The 23,398-nt window shown below is 44.0% G+C and overlaps 1 protein-coding gene across 3 annotated transcripts in view; it reads left to right on the top strand.

Annotated features, from left to right (window-relative positions):
- The window catches only part of CAB39L (calcium binding protein 39 like), a 212,963-nt gene that overhangs the window by 64,683 nt on the left and 124,882 nt on the right, over positions 1-23,398 (top strand). For all 3 annotated transcript variants that reach the window (XM_030200470.1, XM_030200471.1, XM_030200472.1), the window contains one exon: positions 21,069-21,233. In XM_030200470.1, coding sequence (XP_030056330.1) covers positions 21,069-21,233 — 165 coding nt within the window. The remainder of the gene's footprint in view (positions 1-21,068; positions 21,234-23,398) is intronic.

Raw genomic sequence — 23,398 nt, forward strand, 5'->3', positions numbered from 1 at the left:
AGACCCATTTTCCCCTGAGTTTATTTTGCTTATGCACCAGGCCTTCTTATTGAAGAGGGCTTCCCCGAGTTCCCTGCCTCTCCCCCTGCAGCCATTGGTCCCTTCAGTTCAGGAGGGCTCTGATTTGGTTTCAGGCATGTCATTTTCTGCGGACCCGCCGTCTTTTAAGTGCAGGCGGGTGATTTCCATCTCGGGAGCGGGCTCCATCAGCTCCCATTCTCCTCAGCCATCCCTGTTTGATGGAACAGGAGGTTCCTCCAGGGGCACGCAAAACACAGGGCTGGGGGATCTTGAAGAGGGAGAACTTGGTCAGGAGGAGCAAAACTACACAAAGTGTAACCAGGTACCTCTAAGTGCAGCCAAGGATAGAACAATCTCCTCCAGCCACAGGCTCCCGGTACAGTCAAGAAATAAATGTCCACTAGCAGCTTCAATCTTAAGGACTTTATTACATGCAGGTTTCTAGTAGACCTGATACACAGTTCCAACAGCAGCATTCACCTTCAATCTTAAGCACATATAAGCCACCTGAAAGTGTGTGGCAAATAGTCCTCTTTAAGCAGTAGGCTATCAGCACATACCAGGATTCAATACAGGCTCACAGTCAGCTCCAGTCTGGGCCCTTTATTCAGTGCACAACAAAAAGTAGTTCAATTCCAAATAGAAGCAGTTCATTCAATTCATCATCGCAGTTAAATCACAAAGCAGCAGTTTCTACCTTCTACTCTCTTTACCTTCAGGAGAGTTCAATACTTTAGGGACTCCTCATACCCAAGGGATTTCACTCTGCATCAGCTTCACTGGTAGATTCAATACTTTAGGGACCTCTCTTACCCAAGGGTTTTCAGCCTGCAACTGCTTCTCTCCTTTGGGACTCTTTCCCACCTGCCTAATCAATCCCTGGCTTCTGCTCTCACAACCAGTCATTCTCCTTCCATTAGCTTCCCCCACACCCATACCAGCTGAGTTAAGCATTAGACTAATGATGAGCTCCTGCACACAGGGTTTCCTAACTCTCTTTCCCCCTAGTGGCAGCCCATCTACACGTCCTGCCAGCTTACACCCATGTCTTCCCCCATTGTAGCTAGGAGTCCAGTCCGGGTTCCTCATCTCACCCCCTGGCTCCTTGGCTGCAATGCCTTCTGGGACTTGTATTTCAAACTGACACTACCTTAACCCAACTATCCTGGATGTGACTTTATCACAAAAGGCAGTTCAGATTTTTCATAGAGACGAGCTGCCTTCCCTTTTTTCAGAGGCCTTACAAGCGCTCAATATTGAGGACCCTGAGGCGACGGCAGCAGCGGCGGTGAATGTCAAAATGACTAGCACCAGAAAGCCTGCCTGGGCCTTTCCAGTACACGAGGCTATTCAGGAACTCATCTCAGATCAGTGGTCTGAGCCTGAGGGGAGCCTGAAGGTAGCTCGCACAATGGCCCGACACTACCCGGTGGGGGAGTCTCATCTGAGTCTTTTTGCTTTCCCTAAGGTAGACTCCCTGGTGACACCGATCACTAGGAAAATCACCCTCCCAGTTTTGGGGGGGGGGGGGGGGGGGGTGTTGCCCTCAAAGATATGCAGGATCGCCGTCTGGAGGCGTCCTTAAAGCGCTCTTTCGAGGTTTCAGCCTTGGCTCTGCAGGCTTCTATTTGTAGTTAGTATGCGGCTAGAGCCTGTCTTTCTTGGCTTCAACACAGGGTGCAGCAGAATTTGGAAGTTTCTGCCTCCTTGTCAGAGGTAGCCCCCTGTATGGAATCAGGACTTGCGTACTTGGCTGATGCCCTCTATGATTTGGTGCAGGCCTCGGCTAAGCAGATGTCCCTAGCTGTTTCAGCTCGACGTCTGTTATGGCTCCGCCATTGGGCGGCTGATATGGCTTCGAAGCAGCGTTTCACGAAATTGCCCTTTAGGGGTAAATTGCTGTTCAGTGAGGACTTGGAAAAGATTGTTAAAGATTTGGGTGATTCCAAGTCACAGCGCCTGCCGGAGGACATACCCAAGTCCAGTCCCAGAGTTTCCTTGGTGAGACCGAGATTTCGTGACGCTCTGCATTATCGCCCTGCCTGAACTTCTATTCCTTTTCAGCGTTCCAGATCTCAACAACGTTCCTTTCGTTCTGACAAAAGATCCGCTAATCCTGCACAGAAACAGGTAGACCTCAACCAGGCTTCCCAATGATGGGGTGCCGGTCCACTCTTCGATTTCTCGCATAGGGGGCCATTTGACCCTGTTTCACGAAGAGTGGGCCAAAATCACGACACATCTATGGATCCTCGACCTGATCAAGCACGGCTACAAGTCGGCGTTCGCGGCACCCATTGGAGATGCCTTTTTGGAATCCCGCTGCGCTACTGCCGTCAAGCAGGCAGCGGTGACTGACACATTGCGCTTTCTGTTGCATCTAGGAGCGGTGTTTCCTGTTCCTCAGGCTGAGCTTTGGGGAGGTCGCTATTCCATCTATTTCATGGTATCCCAGAAAGGGGGGGTCTTTCCAGCCGGTCCTCAGCTTACGTATGGTGAATGAGTCCCTAAGAGTGCAACACTTCCGCATGGAGACACTGCGTTTGGTTATAGCGGCGGTGCAGCCCAGGGAGTTTCTAACCTCGTTGGACCTCAAAGAGGCGTATCTCCATATCCCAATTTGGCCTCCTCATCAGAGATTCTTATGGTTTGCAATCTTAGGCCAGCATTTTCAGTTCCGCGCCTTACCATTTGGGCCGGCCACAGCACCACACACCTTTTCCAAGGTGATGGTGGTGGTGGCGGCGGCCTTCTTGTGGAAAGGAGTCAGAGTCCATCCGTATCTGGACGATTGGCTCATCCAAGCAGACTCGGTGTTAGAGAGTTGGCAAGCTACTTCACGGGTTATTGAAGTTCTCCAGTGCCTCAGTTGGGTCAATTTCCCAAAAAGCCATCTAATTCCCTCTGTCTCTCGAATATTTGGGGGTTTCCTTCAACACGGAAGTGGGTTGCATTTTTCTTCCCGACAGCAGGCGTCTCAAGTTACGGTCGCAGATTCTCCAATTAATGGGACTTCCTCGGGCTTGGGATTATGTCCAGGTGCTGGGGCTCATGGCAGCCACTTTGGACGTGGTACCGTGGGCGAGGGCTCACATGAGGTCCCTGCAGCATGCCTTACTCAGTCGATGGTCTCCGACATCTCTGGAGTATCAGTGTCAGTTGCCCTGGACTCCAGCAGCCAGGACCAGCATGACTTGGTGGATATCCGGAATCTATCTGAGGCGTGGAATGCCACTTGCTTCCCTTCAATGGATCCTGGTGACTACCGATGCCAGTTTTTTGGGATGGGGGCCCACTGTCTAAACCATTATGCGCAGGGGCTACGGTCGAGTATGGAGTCCAGCTGGTCCATCAGTCGTCAGGAGCTGAAGGCCATTCAACAGGCTTTTCTGGCGTTTCACAAGATCCTGAATGGACGAGCAGTGCGAGTTCTGTTGGACAATACGACAGCAGTGGCCAACATCAATCGCCAGGGGGGCATACACAACAGAGTGTTGGCATACGAAGCAGCTGTCATTCTGACATTGGCAGAGCATCATCTTTGTCTGTTATCGGTGGCCCACATCGCAGGCCTGGACAGTGTGCGGGCCGACTTTCTCAGTCACCATGCCCTCGATCCAGCAGATTGGGAATTAGCGACAGAAGCATTCTGGCAGATTTGAAGCAAGTGGGGCACGCCAGGGATCGATCTCATGACGTCCAGCTCCAATGCCAAAGTCGCACAGTTCTTCAGCAGAAGAAGGGAACACGAGTTCATGGGGCTGGATGCCCTGTCGCAACCGTGGCCGCCATCCATACTTCTGTATGTGTTTCCACCGTGGCCCTTGATCGATCGGGTTCTTCAACGGATCTGCCTTCACTTGGGTCTGGTGATCCTGGTGGCTCCAGACTGGCCATGTCATCCCTGGTATTCGGATTTGCGGTGGCTTCTGGTGGGGGATCCGTTCCATCTTCCTCTCCTCTCAGACCTTCTGCATCAGGGTCCTGTGGCTATGGAAGATCCTTGCCGCTTTGGTCTTATGGCTTGGCTGTTGAAAGGGCGAAGTTGAGAAGGAAGGGTTATTCTGACGAAGTGATAGCAACTTTGCTGAGGGCTTGCAAGAGATCCACGACTACAGCCTACACTCGAGTCTGGAGTACTTTTGAGGTGTGGTGTTCAGCACATGCGTGGTCACCAATGCGAGCTTCGGTTTCCCAGATGTTGACCTTTTTGCAGGAGGGCTGCAGAAAGGTCTAGCCTACAATTCTCTTCGGGTGCAAGTGGCAGCACTGGCATGTTTTTGAGGCCGAGTGGCTGGTTCTTCAATAGTAGCTCATCTGGATGCAGTGCGCTTCTTGCTTGGAGTGTTTAAGCTTTGTCCTCCGTTGCGTAACCCGTGTCCTACTTGGAGTTTGTGGCTTGTTTTGTGGGCTTTGCTGTCGGCGCCCTTTGAGCCATTTCGTCAGACTTGAGAAAAAGATCTTATGCTTAAGGCGATGTTTTTGGTGGCTCTGGCGTCGGCGTGTAGAGTGTCAGAAATTTAGGCCCTCTCGTGTCAAGATCCCTTCTTGCAGTTTTCAGAATCCGGGGTCATGGTTCGCACGGTGCCCTCATTTCTTCCTAAAGTGGTGTCAGCGTTTCATCTGAATCAACCTCTTTTTCTTCCTTCTTTTTCGAAGGAGGACTGTCCGGAGTCTTTTCAACAACTGCGCCTTTTGGATGTCCGGCGCGTTCTTTTGCAGTACTTACTGATGTCGAATGAGTTTCGGTGCTCTGATCTCGGGGAGCTGCAACTTCCCGCCCGGTTTAGGAAGTGCTTGGGTACATCCCACCAGTTCCTGGATTCATCTGCTACTGAAGCTAAGGAAGGAAAAATTAGGACGTACCTGATCATTTTCTTTCCTTTAGTCGCAGCAGATTAATCCAGAATACCTCCCTGGTTGCAGTCTGTGGTCAATTTAAGCAAAATCTGCATTAGACAGTTTCATTGGGTACTCTATTTTGAGTATTGTTCACTCTGGTTAAGTGCTTTTTTTTTATTGTGAGTTAAGTGATGTTACTATTTCTTTTCTCTGCTTTGGAATTATTGATATTAGCTTTGAAGTAAGTGTACATAGGAAATCAAATACGTTAGCATTTAACTTTAAAAAAGGAGACTATGATAAAATTAGAAGAACGGTGAAAAAAACCCTTAGAGGCGCGACTGCGAGGGTCAAAAATTTACATCAGGCGTGGATGCTGTTCAAAAACACCATCCTGGAAGCCCAGGCCAAATATATTCCGCGCATTAAAAAAGGAGGATGGAAGACCAAACGACAGCCGGCAGTATTCTCAATGTAGAAGGGTAGTTAGTGGGGTTCCCCAGGGGTCTGTGCTGGGACCACTGCTTTTTAAAATATTTATAAATGACCTAGAGATGGGAGTAACTAGTGAGGTAATTAAATTTGCTGATGACACAAAGTTGTTCAGTCGTTAAATCGCGGGAGGATTGTGAAAAATTACAAGAGGACCTTGGGAGACTGGGCATCTAAATGGCAGATGACATTTAATGTGAGCAAGTGCAAAGTGATGCATGTGGGAAAGAGGAACCTGAATTATAGCTACGTCATGCAAGGTTCCACGTTAGGAGTCACAGACCAAGAAAGGGATCTAGGTGTCGTCGTTGATGATACATTGAAACCTTCTGCTCAGTGTGCTGCTGCGGCTAAGAAAGCAAATAGAATGTTAGGTATTATTAGGAAAGGAATGGAAAACAAAAATGAGGATGTTATAATGCCTTTGCGACCGCACCTCGAATATTGTGTTCAATTCTGATCACCGTATCTCAAAAAAGATATAGTGGAATTAGAAAAGGTGCAGAGAAGGGCGACAAAAATGATAAAGGGGATGTGATGACTTCCCTATGAGGAAAGGCTAAAGTGGCTAGGGCTCTTCAGCTTGGAGAAAAGGTGGCTGAGGGGAGATATGATAGAGGTCTATAAAATAATGAGTGGAATGGAACGGGTAGATGTGAAGCGTCTGTTTACGCTTTCCAAAAATACTAGGACTAGGGGGCATGCGATGAAGCTACAATGTAGTAAATTTAAAACGAATCAGAGAAAATGTTTCTTCACTCAATATGTAATTGAACTCTGGAATTCATTGCCAGAGAATGTGGTAAAGGTGGTTAGCTTAGCGGAGTTTAAAAAAGGTTTGGACGGCTTCCTAAAGAAAAAGTCCATAGACCATTATTAAATGGACTTGGGGAAAATCCACTATTTCTGGGATAAGCAGTATAGAATGTTTTGTACTTTTTTGGGATCTTGCCAGGTATTTGTGACCTGGATTGGCCATTGTTGGAAACAGGATGCTGGGCTTGATGGACCTTTGATCTTTCCCACTATGGCAGTACTTATGTACTTATGTAAAGGTAGAGGGACTTGTACACAGGGGGTCAATGCCTGCTTTTAGTGTTCTCTATCTCCACCTGCTGGTAGATGGATACAACCCACCAGTTCCTGGATTCATCCGCTGCGACTAAAGGAAAGAAAATTATCAGGTATGTCCTAATTTTTCCCTATCCCATGCTTCGGGATATTGTGTCAAAAGCTTAGTCGCATAATGTGACACTTGGACATACTGATATCTGTCCCTCTCTTCCAGTCCATGGGTTGCTCTCCTTAACTCAAATGTTAGTACTGATTTCTGCCCCCCCCCCCCCTTTTAAATGCTGCGCCATACTGATCCCTTTGGCTTCCCATTAATTAAACCCCACCCCCTGCATCCCTGAGGGAAAGTCTCCATTCTCCTTCAAGGGCAAATAAGAGTATCTGTCCACATAGGCGGTCGGTGGCCCAACTGTTTGGGGAGGCTAAAGGGGGTGGGGTTGAGGGCGGGGCCAGGGGCGGTGCTTACCTCCATAATTGTCTGACAACACACAGAAAAAAAATAAGTAAAAATAAAATAGTCACAATTAATACCTTTTATTAAATTTAGATATTAGATTGTAAGCTCTATTGAGCAGGGACTGTCTCTTTGTGTCAGGTGTTCAGCGCTGCGTGCGTCTGGTAGCGCTATACAAATGTTAATAATAATATTAGATATGTATCATATGTCAAAGAATAAAGTGGTTGCTCAAAGCATAAGCTAACCACAATCGCTCAACTGCAAAACACTATGCACAACTTTGTGCAAAAACACACACAGAATCTTACTGTACCATAAATATTACACTGGACAGAACCTAATACACCAATATACTACCCATTCGGAAAATGCAGACCGTCAAGACTATGAAAGAAAGGATCATAATATCACAATTCTCATGTAGAGCCACAAAACACCCTTTTAGGGTGGGTAGTGTTCACAATGAGCTCCTTTTATTAACAACCATATGTAGATCCTTCAAGAGGTAATGTCATGATTTAGGCTCTACACCCTTTCTGATGTTTTGGTGCCACCTCAGTAAGGCCAACACACAATCTCTCCACTGCAAAACACTATACACAAACTTGTACAAAAACACACTCATAACCTTACCAAACCATAACAGCATTAATTACAAGGACAGGACGAGCTACAACCTTATACATTGAAAGGCAGCACTGTAATTACACTGGGCTCTAAAACACTAGTACACAAGCTAGTGAAAAAAATAAAAAGGGCTGCAAATACTACACGCTAGCTGAATACTGCACCTTGATCACACTTGAAAAACACATGACACAACAGATATGAAGGCAAAATACTGAACTGGAAAGTTACCTCAAGAAGTCAGACTCAGCATGCAGCAATACTAGAAAAATTTAAACTTGCATGCAAAATATCACAGATGCACATTTCCAAAAGCTGACATATTCCAATTAATACATTCTGAATAAAAAAATGTTTTCTACCTTTGCTGTCTGAGTATTTAGTTTTTCTGTTAGCTTTGGTCCTAGTTTCTTCTGTTGTATGCAGTGTCTTCTTTCCATTTGATATTTTTTCTTTCACCATGTCCACCATCCTTCTGTGTCCTTATGCGTCCTGTCTACCATCTGTAGCCCTGTCCCTATCCTTTCTCCAGTTTAAACATCTGCCCTCAAAGTGTTTCAATCCAGCCCTTAAATTCAGCAATTTCCCCTCCATCCATATCCAGCATTCTTTCCCCTCTAGTTTATATCTACCCCTCCCTCTCATCCATCCCCATGTACAACCTCTCTTCCCTCCTTCTTCTCTCCCACTGTCCACATCACTCTCAGTATCTCCCTTCCTTGCACCCTGGGCCCAACATCTATCTCTTTCTTCCTCTTCCTTCCCCTTATAGCATCCCTCCATACAGCATCTCTCTCTCTCTCTCTCTCCCTCCCCCTCCCTCCCACTTCCATGTTCAACATTTCACCTTTTCTCTTGCTGTGCATCTGTCCCTCCCTCCTCCTTCACATCCAGCATTTCTCCCTCTCTCACCTCTACCCCATCACCCCAACAGTGCTCCTGTCTCTCCCTGCCACCAGCCAGCATGCTGCCTCGGTCTTCCCCGCCTAGGGTTACCATATGGCTCCAGAAAAAAGGAGGACGGATTGAGCCAGCCGGGTTTTACTTCCATTGCGTAAGCAATGGAAGTAAAACCCGGCTGGCTCAATCCGTCCTCCTTTTTCTGGAGCCATATGGTAACCCTATCCCCTGCAGCATTCTTGTGTTCACCCACACCCGTCGCCGTCAGCGCTGCCATTCTTTCTCACAGGCAGCTCCGTTCCCGCTCCCCTTTGCTGCGTCCTCCGGCTCTCTCTGATGCACTTCCTGTTTAACAGTAGGTTTGACTACTATGTTTATTATACTCCATCAATTACAACTCAACTAGAACAACAGCAAGACTTGTACTACTGGAACCAAGATATTCAGTCACATTTCTTCTGCTTTCCAGAGGATTCTCTGGCTCCCAATATCCTCCCAGATCCTTTACGTTTCTTGAAATTCATAAGGTTCTACATACTGGTATTTTATCTCTTTAATTTGCTCATTCCTATCACTTCTCTGTGTTTCATATGCTCTTAACATTGTAATTAATTGGCCCTCCTTTCAGTTTCTGCACATCACTTGGGATCTACTGGACAGACTTGTTTCTCTGACGTTGGCCCTCATCACTGGAACTTCCTTCCCTTTAAATTAGAGTGAACTAAACCACTCTTGGTTTAAATGCTTGTTACAAACTCATCTTTTTCTCTTTTGTTTGATTCTTAGATTTTCAACGAGAAATTGAACTTGTGTGCTCTGTCATCTATTTTACTGTGTTGTTTTATAGTAATTTTTAATGACATTTTATTTTATTTTCTCATTTTAAGTTTTATATTATAAACTGATTTGTTTGTACTTATAGGCCCAAAAGGTAGTAAATAAAAAAAAATTAAAATAAACTAAACCTTTTTCAACACTTTAAAACCATAGTGGCCTTTATTTATTTTCCTAACAATAATGTTCATTACCCTTTATAATACTGTATCTCCTTTCAGTTTTGCTCATGGCCTTTCTACTTCCCCTAGAAGTACCTATCCAGCTAATGCCTTCTTGAGGTACTCCCCCTTTTCGACTAAAGTTTGTTTTCCTGAAGTGTAGGACCCTTGCTTTTAAATTAACCACATCATCTGTGATCACTGGATACTAGATGATCACCCACTACATCATCAGAAACTCCAGATCCAGTGTTGCTCTCTCCTGTGTAGGTTATGTTGCAAATTGCAGGAACAGTTCTACCTCTAGAAAATCCAGGATCCTCCCTGCTTCTGAGTGACAACACAGCAGGAATATTCTACTGAACAACGGCTACCTGTAGGACAAAGATTTTTTTTCTTTGTTTTTATTTCAAGTTCTACATTTTATTACGATGATTTAAACACAACTTGTATATGCCACTTTTAAGATATTACCTTTGACATTTCATATCTTGCATTATCAATTGCCTCTTAACGAAATAAATTGAAAGTCTGTGTTCCTAATAGAGAGTTGAGATTTCAGGATTATCTTTTGTTGTTGCCTGCCTTAGTTGAGATGTGCTTAGCAGATACTTGTGGCTGTTCATTTTCTTATGGAACTTAGTGCCTAGAGCAGTGATTTTCAACCTTTTTTAAAATCTCGTGGCACATTTAAAATGCACAAAAATTGTCAAGGTGCATCACTAGAATCTAACCCATACCCACTCGTCCCCACTAAGATCCATTCCCCCACCCATCCCCGCAAGTAATCTCCTCCATCCCCATGTTTATCTGTTACCTTCAGAAGTAGTTATTTCATTTAATTATGCTACTGAAATATATTAGAGCTCCAATATACCTTCCACTGGGAAACTGGAACAAAAAATGGGCTTTTACAGATTCCTACGTAGACGCCACATGCCAGCAAAATCCTTCACCTCAGCTGCAGATGCAGAACATGACTCTCGTCTGATACAAAATAAGGAACTGCAAAAAACATGCAGACAAAAACTGAAAGCAGAGATACCAGACTCTGCATATCGTGCAATACTAGAGAAATAGAAAAAAAATGCATGTCCTGTACAGTGCAAAATAGCAGTAGTTGCAATTTCTCAAATTTGACATAAATCACTAAACAAAATAAAATCATTTTTCATACCTTTGTTGTCTGGAGATTTTATTTTTCTAATCATCTTGTTCCCATTCTCTGGTTCTGCTTCCCTTTGAAAGCTAGCTCTGTTTTCAGGACCTCCTACCCATTTGCTATTTTTTCTCCCCTCCTTTCTTCTTCATTTCCTGTCCTACATACATATGTAGCACTAATCTTCCACATTCAGCTTTCTTCCATTTTCTACCTCCTGCTCAAATCTAGTTTTCTATCTCTTTCTTTCTCTTTCATCCATGTGCAGCATTCCTGCTCATCCTCTCCTCTTCCATTCATATGCATTTCCCCCAGTCCATTCCTTTCTGTCCATGTGCAGCATTTTCCGTCTGTTTTCCTTTCCATCCATGTGCATTTCCCCCTCTGCCTCCCCTTCCATCCTTGTGCTGCATTTCCCCCTCTGCCTTCTATCCATGGGCAGCACTTTCCTCTCTGCGTTCCTTTCTATACATATTCGTTTCCCACACACACATTTTCCTTCTATTCATGTGTAATATTTTCTCCTGTCCTCTTACCTTTCATCCATTTGCATTCCCCCTCTCCTCTTATCTTCCAACCCATCTATGTGCATTCCACCCTTCCTATGATGTCATGTGATGTGATTCTTATATTCTGCTAACTCCCACTTTATAAGTGGTTCAAAGTGGGTAACAATAACATAGTACATAGTAGATGACGGCAGAAAAAGACCTGCAAGGTCCATCCAGTCTGCCCAACAAGACAAACTCATATGTGCTAGTTTTTGTGTATATCTTACCTTGATTTGTAACTGTCATTTTCAGGGCACAGACCGTACAAGTCTGCCCAGCACTATCCCTGCCTCCCAACCACCAGCCCCGCCTCCCACCACCGGCTCTGGCACAGACCGTATAAGTCTGGCCAGCACTATCCCCGCCTCCCAACCACCAGCCCTGCCTTCCACCACCAGCTCTGCCACCCAATCTCGGCTAAGCTCCTGAGGATCCATTTCTTCTGAACAGGATTCCTTTATGTTTATCCCACGCATGTTTGAATTCCGTTACCATTTTCCTCTCCACCACCTCCTTTGGAGGGCATTCCAAGCATCCACCACTCTCTCCGTGAAAAAATACTTCCTGACATTTTTTTTTTTAGTCTGCCCCCCTTCAATCTCATTTCATGCCCTCTAGTTCTGCCACCTTCCCATCTCCGGAAAAGGTTCGTTTGCGGATTAATACCTTTCAAATATTTGAACGTCTGTATCATATCACCCCTGTTTCTCCTTTCCTCCAGGGTATACATGTTCAGGTCAGCAAGCCTCTCATATGTCTTGTAGCGCAAATCCCATACCATCCTCGTAGCTTTTCTTTGCACCGCTTCAATTCATTTTACATCCTTAGCAAGATACGGCCTCCAAAACTGAACACAATACTCCAGGTGGGGCCTCACCAACGATTTGTACAGGGGCATTAACACCTCTTTTCTTCTGCTGGTCACTCCCCTCTCTACACAGCCTAGCAACCTTCTACTTACGGCCACCGCCTTGTCACACTGTTTTGTCGCCTTCAGATCCTTAGATACTATCACCCCAAGATCCCTCTCCCCATCGGTACCTATCAGACTCTTCCCACCTAACACATATGTCTCCCGTGGATTTCTACTCCCTTAGTGCATCTCTTTGCATTGAATTTTAATTGCCAAGCCTTAGACCAATCTTCTAGCTTTCGCAGATCCTTTTTCATGTTTTCTACTCCCTCCCTCCCGGGTGTCCACTCTGTTACAAATCGTCCGCAAAAAGGCAAACTTTACCTTCTAACCCTTCTGCAATGTCACTCACAAATATATTGAACAGAATCGGCCCCAGCACCGATCCCTGAGGCACTCCACTAGTCACCTTTCCCTCCTCCGAGCAAATTCCATTCACCACCACCCTCTGGCGTCTGTCCGTCAACCAGTTCCTTATCCAGTTCACCACGTCAGGTCCTATCTTCAGTCCGTCAAGTTTATTTAAGAGACTCCTGTGGGGAACCGTGTCAAAAGCTTTGCTGAAATCTAGGTAGATTACGTCTATAGCACATCCCTGATTTAATTCGCCAGTCACCCAGTCAAAGAATTCAATGAGATTCGTTTGGCACGATTTCCCTTTGGTAAAACCATGTTGTTTCAGATCTTGCAACTTATTTGCTTCCAGGAAATTCACTATCCTTTCCTTCAGCATCACTTCCATTACTTTTCCAATAATCAAAGTGAGGCTTACCAGCCTGTAGTTTCCAGCTTCTTCCCTATCACCACTTTTGTGAAGAGGGACCACATCCGCCGTTCTCCAATCCCACGGAACCTCTCCCGTTTCCAATGATTTATTAAACAAATGTTTAAGAGGACCCGCCAGAACCTCTCTGAGCTCTTTTAATATCCTAGGGTGGATCCCGTCCGGTCCCACGGCTTTGCCCACCTTTAGCTTTTCAAGTTGTTTATACACACACTCTTACGTGAACGGTGCTATATCTACTCCATTTTCATTTTTGCCAGTCCATCGCGGTCCTTCTCCAGGATTTTCTTCTGTGAAAACAGAACAAAAGTATCTATTTAGCAAATTTGCTTTTTCTTCATCGCTATCTACATAGCGGTTCGCAGCATCTTTCAGTCTCACAATTCCCTTTTTAGTCTTCCTCCTTTCACTAATATACCTGAAGAAATTTTTGTCACCCCTCCTTACATTTCTAGCCATTTGTTCTTCCGCTTGCGCTTTCGCCAGACGTTTCTCTCTCTTGACTTCTTTCAGTTTCCTCCTGTATTCCTCTCCGTGTTCGGCTTCTTGAGTTTTTGTGTATTTCTGGAACACCAACTCTTTAGCCTTTATTGTCTCAGCCACTTTCTTGGAGAACCATATCGGTTTCCTTTTTCTCTTGCTTTTATTTACTCTCCTTACATAAAGGTTTGTGGCCCTATTTATAGCTTCTTTCAGCCTGGACCATTGTCCTTCCACTTCTCGTTCGCCCTCCCAGCCCATCAGCTCCTTCCTCAGGTATTCCCCCATTTGACTAAAGTCAGCGTGCTTGAAATCCAGGACTTAGAGTTTTGAGTGGCCGCCCTCCATTACAGCTGTCATATCAAACCAAATCGTTTGATGGTCACTGCCGCCCAGGCAGTCATATAAATAAACTAAGAATGAAGACAAAAATTTTTTAAACAAACAAGTCTTAAAATTGTTACAAAATAACAAATTGACTGAAGAGCTGTGAAGTTCCAAAGGGGGGGAGAGAGCCAAAACTGAGGGGCCCAATAACTGAAAGAGGCTTCCAGAATCCTTTTATATCTTATATTTAAAAATGAAGTTAAGATTAAATGGTATGGATCTCTAGCGTTCAGGATACCACGAAGTGAGGGGAAAGAAACTAAAAAGGCAATCTAGAGATGTACCATCAAACACTATACATGCCAATTTAAATAAGACTCAAAGATGAACAGGAAGCCAGTGAAGAGAAATAAGAGGAGCAGTAGAGCTGTCAGATCTTTTAAAACCAAGAATAAGTTTGGTGGCAGTGTTCTATAGTAATTGCAGTTTGAAATTTCACAGTAAGTGACAAATAGAGAACATTACAGTAATCTAAATGGCTTAGATTAAAAGCCTGGTCTAAGATGGCAACATGTGTTCTATGAAAATAATGTCAAGGAATAAGAAGCAACATATCAATGTGAGAATAAAAATATACATTCTACCCCTCTCCCTTCCCTTCCATTTGCAGCTTCTTCCTTCCCCCCTCTCCAATTCCCCTTACTACGAGCCTGGCATGCCTTCCTACCTCCAACTACCCCCCTCCCAGCGGGCTTACAGATTTGCAGCATTGGTCAGCAGTGCAGGCAGCGATTACATCTAGCTTCCTCTGAGTGGCCTGAAGTTTTCCCTCTGCTCCATCTTTCCCATGTGGCAACAGAAAGTTGCGACAGAGGGAAGGACCTGGGGCTGTCGGAGAGAGAACCTGCTATAATCGCTGCTGGCCAATGCTGCAAGTACGGAGGCCTGCGGGTGCAGAACTATGCTGAACCAGTAGGAGGAAACAGGGGAAAGGGAGGTAAGGCGGCAATGCCAGACTGCTGGTGGTGGGGGGGGGGGGGTTGGTTGGCAAGGCAATTTTTGGCCCACCCCATAGTGACTCATATGCCTGTGGGATCCCTGTGGACTCTGCAGAACAGCTGGGGAGCAGCCGCATCACACTGGTTCAAAAACGCTGGCCTAGAGAGATGCAGCATATGCAAGATTTAGGTTCTAAAAAGGTTTGCAGAATCTGGTTGTTTTCTACTGCTTTTAGTTAACCCTGATCCTAGCAAGTGGGATCTGATTGGACTCCACACAGTATTGTTCAGGTTCTATATAAATTTGTTACTTTACTAGTGGTATTTCTGATATACATGTTGTTTTCAGGTGGTGTTTTCTTGTACTGACCACAGCTAGGACACCAAAAGAACCGATATCCTTAGTATGAAATAAGTAACTAAAATTTATTTCCATTTTCTGTCATACTAATCACTATTAAAGGAAGACAAGCTCGATATATTGCTCATGTGTTCTGAGAGCAATTTTGGAGGACAATGACGAGACTGATTTTGAGGATTCAGACATCTCCTTTCCTGATATCTGCCTTCTTTCCTCCTCAAAATGCACCACTTGTTCCTCTGATCCCATCCCCACCAACTTACTTAACACCATCTCTCCTACTATCACCCCCTCCATCTGTCATATCCTCAACCTCTCTCTCTCCACTGCAACTGTCCCCGACACCTTCAAGCATGCTGTAGTCACGCCACTCCTCAAAAAACCATCACTAGACCCTACCTGTCCCTCCAACTACCGCCCCATCTCCCTCCTACCCTTCCTCTCCAAGACACTTGAGCGCGCAGTCCACAGCCGCTGCCTTGATTTTCTCTCCTCTCATGCCATCCTTGATCCGCTTCAATCCGGTTTTCGCCCTCTTCACTCGACAGAAACAGCACTTTCTAAAGTCTGTAATGACCTGTTCCTTGCCAAATCCAGAGGCCACTACTCCATCCTCATCCTCCTGGATCTATCCGCCGCTTTTGACACTGTCAATCATGACTTACTTCTTGCCACACTGTCCTCATTTGGGTTCCAGGGCTCTGTCCTCTCCTGGTTCTCCTCCTCCCACCGCACCTTCAAAGTTCACTCTCATGGATCTTCCTCCACCCCCATCCCCTTATCTGTTGGTGTTCCCCAGGGATCGGTCCTTGGACCCCTTCTCTTCTCAATCTACACCTCTTCCCTGGGCTCCCTGATCTCATCTCATGGTTTCCAGTATCATCTCTATGCTGATGACACCCAACTGTATCTCTCCACACCAGACATCACCGCGGAGACCCAGGCAAAGGTATCGGCCTGCTTATCCGACATTGCTGCCTGGATGTCCAACCGCCACCTGAAACTGAACATGTCCAAGACCGAGCTTATCGTCTTTCCACCAAAACCCACTTCTCCTCTTCCTCCACTTTTTATCTCAGTTGATAACACCCTCATCCTCCCCGTCTCATCTGCCCGCAACCTCGGAGTCATCTTTGACTCCTCTCTCTCCTTCTCTGCGCATATCCAGCAGATAGCCAAGACCTGTCGCTTCTTCCTCTTTAACATCAGCAAAATTCGCCCTTTCCTCTCTGAACACACCACCCGAACTCTCGTCCATGCTCTCATTACCTCTCGCCTGGACTACTGCAACTTACTCCTCACCGGCCTCCCACTTAGCCATCTATCCCCCCTTCAGTCTGTTCAGAACTCTGCTGCACGTCTCATATTCCGCCAGAACCGATATACTCATATCACCCCTCTCCTCAGGTCACTTCACTGGCTTCCGATCGGATACCGCATTCAATTCAAGCTTCTCCTTCTTACCTACAAATGCACTCAGTCTGCTGCCCCTCACTACCTCTCTACCCTCATTTCCCCTTACGTTCCCGCCCGTAACCTCCGTTCACAGGATAAATCCCTCCTCTCAGTACCCTTCTCCACCACCGCCAACTCCAGGCTCCGCTCATTCTGCCTCGCCTCACCCTATGCTTGGAACAACCTTCCTGAACCCTTACGCCAAGCCCCCTCCCTGCCCGTCTTCAAGTCTTTGCTTAAAGCCCACCTCTTCAATGCTGCGTTCGGCACCTAACCCTTACCGTTCAGTGAATCCAGACTGCCCCAATTTGACTGCCCCTATCGGACCGACCGTTCACTTGTCTATTAGATTGTAAGCTCTTTGAGCAGGGACTGTCTCTCTTTGTTAAATTGTACAGCGCTGCGTAACCCTAGTAGCGCTCTAGAAATGTTAAGTAGTAGTAGTAGTAATATCTCAGAACAGTCAGATCAGTGCCACAATCTGTTTAAAATGCTTTAGATGAGCCAAATGTTGATAGTCAACCTTAACAACTCAGTGATAATCTTACAAGAAAAAGAGTTTGTGCATAGGCTTGTGGTAGTCGACATGGTACACGTGGTTGGGGACGTGGCAGGGGTCAAGATCAGTGGAACTATGGTTCTATAAATGCACCTCAACAGGAACCAACACCAGATATACTAGTTGGACAAGATGGCACTGTTTGGCATAAAAATGCACCCAATGCTAATGGATGCAGAATTTCAGACATCGGTCAACAACCTGGAATTACTAGCATTATTACATGTTCTTCAGTAGAGGCTTTCACTTGTTTCCTAACCCCAGAAATGATCTTGTGGTGCTGAAGACCAGTTGAGAAGCACAATGTCAAATCACAGTATGGAATCACAGTAATCCTGACCAACCAAAGAATTGGCATAATGTTAACAGCATTAAAATAAAGGCTTTTGTAGGGTTATGTCTCTTGGCCGGGGTACATAAATCTCGTCACGAACCAGTTGCATCTCTGTGGCCAGAAAAAGAAGGAAGAGCTATCTTCACAACAACCATGTCCAGAAACAGATTCACTGATGCCCTGTTGTCAAATCTGATATATTTCAGGATAACTCAAGCCGATAGAAGAGCCACTGACAACCTTGCACCATTCTGTGATTTCTATTTGATCTTCCAGGCACAGCTGCCAAAGTTCTATATTCCTGGCACAGACCTGTGTGTGGATGAACTATTGGTGACTTTTCATTGCAGATGTGTTTTTCACCAATACATACCTTCTAAGCTAGCCAAATATGGCATCACAATGTGGGAGGTATGATGCAGAACCAGTTAGCCATTGAAGGGTGAAGTGTACCTGAGATGCCAACCTGGTGAATAGCATGATGTTGGACATGATGCTCGTGATGTCAAGGAGTTAGTTGCGTGATGGCATGACAGTTGTAAGTATGTAACATCTGACCATTTCTTCACATCTGTTTAGTTAGCTGAAGATCTCTTGCAAGATGATTTGACATGTATAAGGGGGAATGAGACTTGATATACCACGTTTCTGTGGTTTTCCAACTAAAGCACAATTTGACCCAATAAACCAGACATTCCTAATGAAATGAAAACAGTGATCAACAGAAGTGCATTGCTTATTTTTAGTTTCAAGGATCAACTAACCGTGATGTCTTATGTACCCAAGCAGAATAAATTGTAGTGTCAAGTATGCACCATGATGCAACTATAGAAGGTAATGACAGAAGGCCACATATATACTACATTATAACATTGAGTGGTGTAGATAATCTTGACCATTATTCAACATTATTCACATCTTGAAGGAAGGTTAATCATTGGCCTATTTGTCTTGTTTGGCAATTGTGTTGACATTGGTTCTATAGCTGCATTCATCATATGGATGGCAAAGTTTCCTGAGTGGAAATTATGCAAAGGAAAGGAAAGACAAAGACTCTTTAAAACTTGGACATCTACTCATCATGCCCTAGGTCCTGTTTAGAGCCAGTATCAATGATGTTTCAGGCTCCAGAGCATTTACCCATGAAGATGGTTCACATTGATCACAGTATTCCCCAAAATGTCCAAAGAGAAGTTATTGAAGGAAAAAGAAAGTGATGCAAACTATGTCCAAGAGAGGTTGACAAGAAAGTTCACCAGACATATAGTACCTGTATGAAACCTGCATGCCCTACCCACAGTAGACATGAGACCATTTGTGACAAATGTATCTAAACCTAGATTCCTTTTCTAGGAATCAGAAAAGAATCAGACATTATATAATACTTGTTTTATGCGAATCTAGTTTGTAGCATAATTTCTTTTGAAAGACTCCTGAGGAAATTAGAAACTCATGGGATAGAAGGTAATGTCCTATTGTGGATTAAGGACTGGCTAAGAAATAGAAAACATAGAGAGAGTAGGGTTAAATGGTCAGTATTCTCAATGGAGAATGGTAGATAGTGGGGTTCCCCAGGGGTCTGTGCTGGGACCGCTGATTTTTAACATATTTATAAATGATCTAGAGATTGGAATAACTAGTGAGGTAATTAAATTTGCTGATAATATAAAATTATTCAAAGTTCTTAAAATTGCTAGCGGATTGTGAAAAATTGCAAGAGGGCCTCTCAATACTGGGAGACTGGACATCCAAATGGCAGATGTCGTTTAACGTGAGCAAATGTAAAGTGATGCTTGGGATAGAGGAACCCAAACTATAGCTATGTGATGCATGGTTCCACGTTAGGAGTCACTGCCCAGGAGTAGGATCTAGGTGTCATCATTGATGACACATTGAAACCTTCTGCTCAGTGTGTGGCAACGGCTAAAAAAGCAAATAGAATGTTAGGAATTATTAGGAAAGGAATGGAAAATAAAAATGAGAATATTATAATGCCTTTGTGTCGCTCCATGGTGCGACCGCACCTTGAATACTGTGTGCAATACTGTTCACCGCATCTCAAAAAAGATCTAGCGCAATTAGAATAAGTACAGAGAAGGGCAAAGAAAATGATGAAGTGGATGGTTCAATTTCCATATGAGGAAAGACAACTAGGGCTTTTTTAACTTGGAGACAAGACAGCTAAGGGATGATAGAGGTATATAAAATACTGAGGAGAGTGGAACGGATAGGCGTAAATCGCTTGTTTACTCTTTCCAAAATTACTAGGACTGGTGGTATGCAATGAAGCTACTAAGTAGTAAATTTTAAAACAAACCAAATAAATTATTTCTTCACTTAACGTGTAATTAAACTCTGGAATTCATTGCCAGTGAATGTTTTAAAAGCAGTTAGCTTAGCAGGGGTTAAAAAAGGTTTGGATAATTTCCTGAAGGAAAAGTCCATAATATGGAACAATAGAGGCTGTGATCTACACGTAGATAATCCACAGGAGAACAATGCACACCAGAGTGAAAGTAGAAATAGACTTTTCATTAAAATCAATTGCCTGACGTGCTCATGTTTTGCCTCCAAGAGGCTGCGTCAGGGGCTTATCATTCCACTATAAAAATACAAATCAAAAAATAAATAATAAAGAAAACTTTGTTTTGGGGTGGGGGGCTGGGGTTGTTTTGTTTTTTTTTGCGAAAAGTGACCTTTGACCTAAGCCACACTGCATTTAAACTTTCACATAGCAAGGGTGGTTGTTTTTCTGTGAGAGGAAAAGATTTCTGAAGAGCTTCAGCATTTGTTGCTTTTGGTAAGAAAATTATTTTGACGTTTCTAACTTGAGCACTTGGGATTTTTGTGGAATTTTTCATTCTGTCTTGAGCTTACTTGGCTTTTTAGAGCTTACGTGTGTGTTCTTTTTTCTTTTTCTTTTTTTTAGGCAATTGCAATTTACTGCTGTAGTATTTGTTTCAGCTGCTATCAGGTCCATATGCCTTTAGGGACCCTGATAGGTACGTGTCCCATGTCCCTTTTAAGTTGTTTTTTAAGAGACATGTATGACAATATGTTTTGTATGTATGTTTTTTTTTTTTTTAAGATTAATATTTGAATGTATCCTACTACCACTAAAAACTGACTGAATAGTATTTTTATGCTTATGTTGTTAATTAACATATGTCTGTACTTGTTTATGGGTTAATTTTATTTGGATTACTTACTTTTAACTGGATTAATAATTTATTATATTATTTAATATATTTTATTATTTATTTTTTATGTGTGTTTTATAGTGGAATGATAAGTTCCTGATGCAGCTTCTGGGTGGTGAAACTTGGCCACATCGTGCAACTGCTTTTAATAAAGTCTATTTCTACTTTCACTCTGGTCTACATTGTTCTCCTGTGGAAAAGTCCATAAGCCATTATTAAGATGGACTTGGGAAAAGCCACTGCTTATTTCTGAGATAAGCAGCATAAAATCTCTTTTGTGATCTCGCCAGGCACTTGTGACCTGGATTGGTCACTGTTGGAAACAGGATACTGGGCTTGATGGACCTTCTGTCTGTCCCAGTATGGCCGTTCTTTTTTTCTTGTGACATACATGTTTTATCAAGTCATTTATAACACATTTTATAACCCAGATTGGTCATTTTATTTAGCTTCCTTGCTATATTTCTATTTTAAAGAAAATGGCTGCTTTATTTTCTTTGAATATTATGTAATAATTTAATTCTGCAATTGTTCCCTAGGCCTCAGAAGAAGTATCTAAATCATTACAAGCCACAAAGGAAATACTGTGTGGTAGCGGAGACAAGGAACCACAGACTGAAATGGTGGCGCAGCTTGCACAAGAATTGTATAACAGTGGTTTGCTGGTAACACTGATAACTAACTTGCACCTCATTGATTTTGAGGTAGGTTGTAACTCATAAGCCAAAATTCATACAAATCTCACCTTTTAGGTATTTCCCCCTTTCTGCAAGGGTAACTTTGGAGGCATGGCTGACTAAAATACTTAGCCAGATAGCGTCATAATTAGTGATATCCTGTTAAATTTGTGAAGACAAGTGTTTTCACACAAGTAGCTGACATGTCGTTTTCCAGATAAAATTACCTGGATAAGTTTTCTGCTGAACATCCAGTTAAAGTTATCTAGATATGTGTAACCACTTGCTGGCTTACTCCATATGGAGCTCTGTATGGCTTTTAACTTGTCAAAAGAGCAGTTCAGCTCACTTGTTAATTTTGCATTTGAATTTTCATATGTACTTAGAGGTTTGTTTAGTTATATAATGTTTCTCAGATGATAGGAATAGATTTTTCTTTTGCTGGATGATTTGGTGGCTAAGGACACCTCATCAGCACTAGAAGAAAGATCATATTACCCATGTAATAAAATCATATACATTTTTAATAAATTATACTTACTTTATCATCCATACCTGACCAGTACAGACAAGTGGGTTAATTTTCCTGGAGCCACAAAAAAAAACAGCTCAGAGCTAATTTGACTCCCCTTATAGAAGACTGGTGCTGTTTCTCTGGCTCCTGCGTATAGTGCAGATACATGGCCTGGTGTAACAACTACAAGTAGACTTCTTCTGGGAAACCTGTAGGCCAAAATTCCTGGTAGAGCATAGACTGAGTCAGAGGGATGCTGCGGCCGATTTCCTTCCCTACTTGGGAACAGACTAAAGGGCTAGGCTTGGCAGAGGCTTGTCCATAGATCTTAAGCATACTAAACTCGTCAGTACCAGATCTCTTCCCCTGCCTACCCCCTCCATTTCTTGTGGGGGTTTGTGGTTGCAGTGCCTACTGTCTTCCTTCCCTATTCTTGGGAGGGGGCGAGAAAATTTCCTGAGTACTAACTGATTAAAGTTTTTGGAAAATGAATTAAAAAAACAAACCACTTTTGGTGCAGCCTATTCTCAGATTCCCTACTGGTCTCATGGTGCTGTGTCAGATTGGGAATCTGAAATAAGTACATACATAAGTACATAAGTAATGCCATACTGGGAAAAGACCAAGGGTCCATCGAGCCCAGCATCCTGTCCACGACAGCGGCCAATCCAGGCCAAGGGCACCTGGCAAGCTTCCCAAACGTACAAACATTCTATACATGTTATTCCTGGAATTTTGGAGTTTTCCAAGTCCGTTTAGTAGCGGTTTATGGACTTGTCCTTTAGGAAACCGTCCAACCCCTTTTTAAACTCTGCTAAGCTAACCGCCTTCACCACTTTCTCCGGCAACGAATTCCAGAGTTTAATTACACGTTGGGTGAAGAAACAGTTTCTCCGATTTGTTTAAATTTACTACACTGTAGTTTCATCGCATGCCCCCTAGTCCTAGTATTTTGGAAAGCGTGAACAGACGCTTCACATCCACCTGTTCCACTCCACTCATTATTTTATATACCTCTATCATGTCTCCCCTCAGCCGTCTCTTCTCCAAGCTGTATAGCCCTAGCCTCCTTAGTCTTTCTTCATAGGGAAGTCGTCCCATCCCCGCTATCATTTTAGTCGCCCTTCGCTGCACCTTTTCCAATTCTACTATATCTTTCTTGAGATGCGGCGACCAGAATTGAACACAATACTCAAGGTGCGGTCGCACCATGGAGCGATACAATGGCATTATAACATCCTCACACCTGTTTTCCATACCTTTCCTGATTATACCCAACATTCTATTCGCTTTCTTAGCCGCAGCAGCACACTGAGCAGAAGGTTTCAGTGTGTTATCGACGACGACACCCAGATCCCTTTCTTGGTCCGTAACTCCTAACGTAGAACCTTGCATGACGTAGCTATAATTCGGGTTCTTTTTTCCCACATGCATCACCTTGCACTTGCTCACATTAAACATCATCTGCCATTTAGCCGCCCAGTCTCCCAGTCTCGTAAGGTCCTCTTGTAATTTTTCACAATCCTGTCGCGATTTAACGACTTTGAATAACTTTGTGTCATCAGCAAATTTAATTACCTCGCTAGTTACTCCCATCTCTAAATCATTTATAAATATATTAAAAAGCAGCGGTCCTAGCACGGACCCCTGAGGAACCCCACTAACTACCCTTCTCCAT

This window comes from Microcaecilia unicolor, chromosome 4 (assembly GCF_901765095.1).
Source record: "Microcaecilia unicolor chromosome 4, aMicUni1.1, whole genome shotgun sequence".
Taxonomy (NCBI): domain Eukaryota; kingdom Metazoa; phylum Chordata; class Amphibia; order Gymnophiona; family Siphonopidae; genus Microcaecilia; species Microcaecilia unicolor.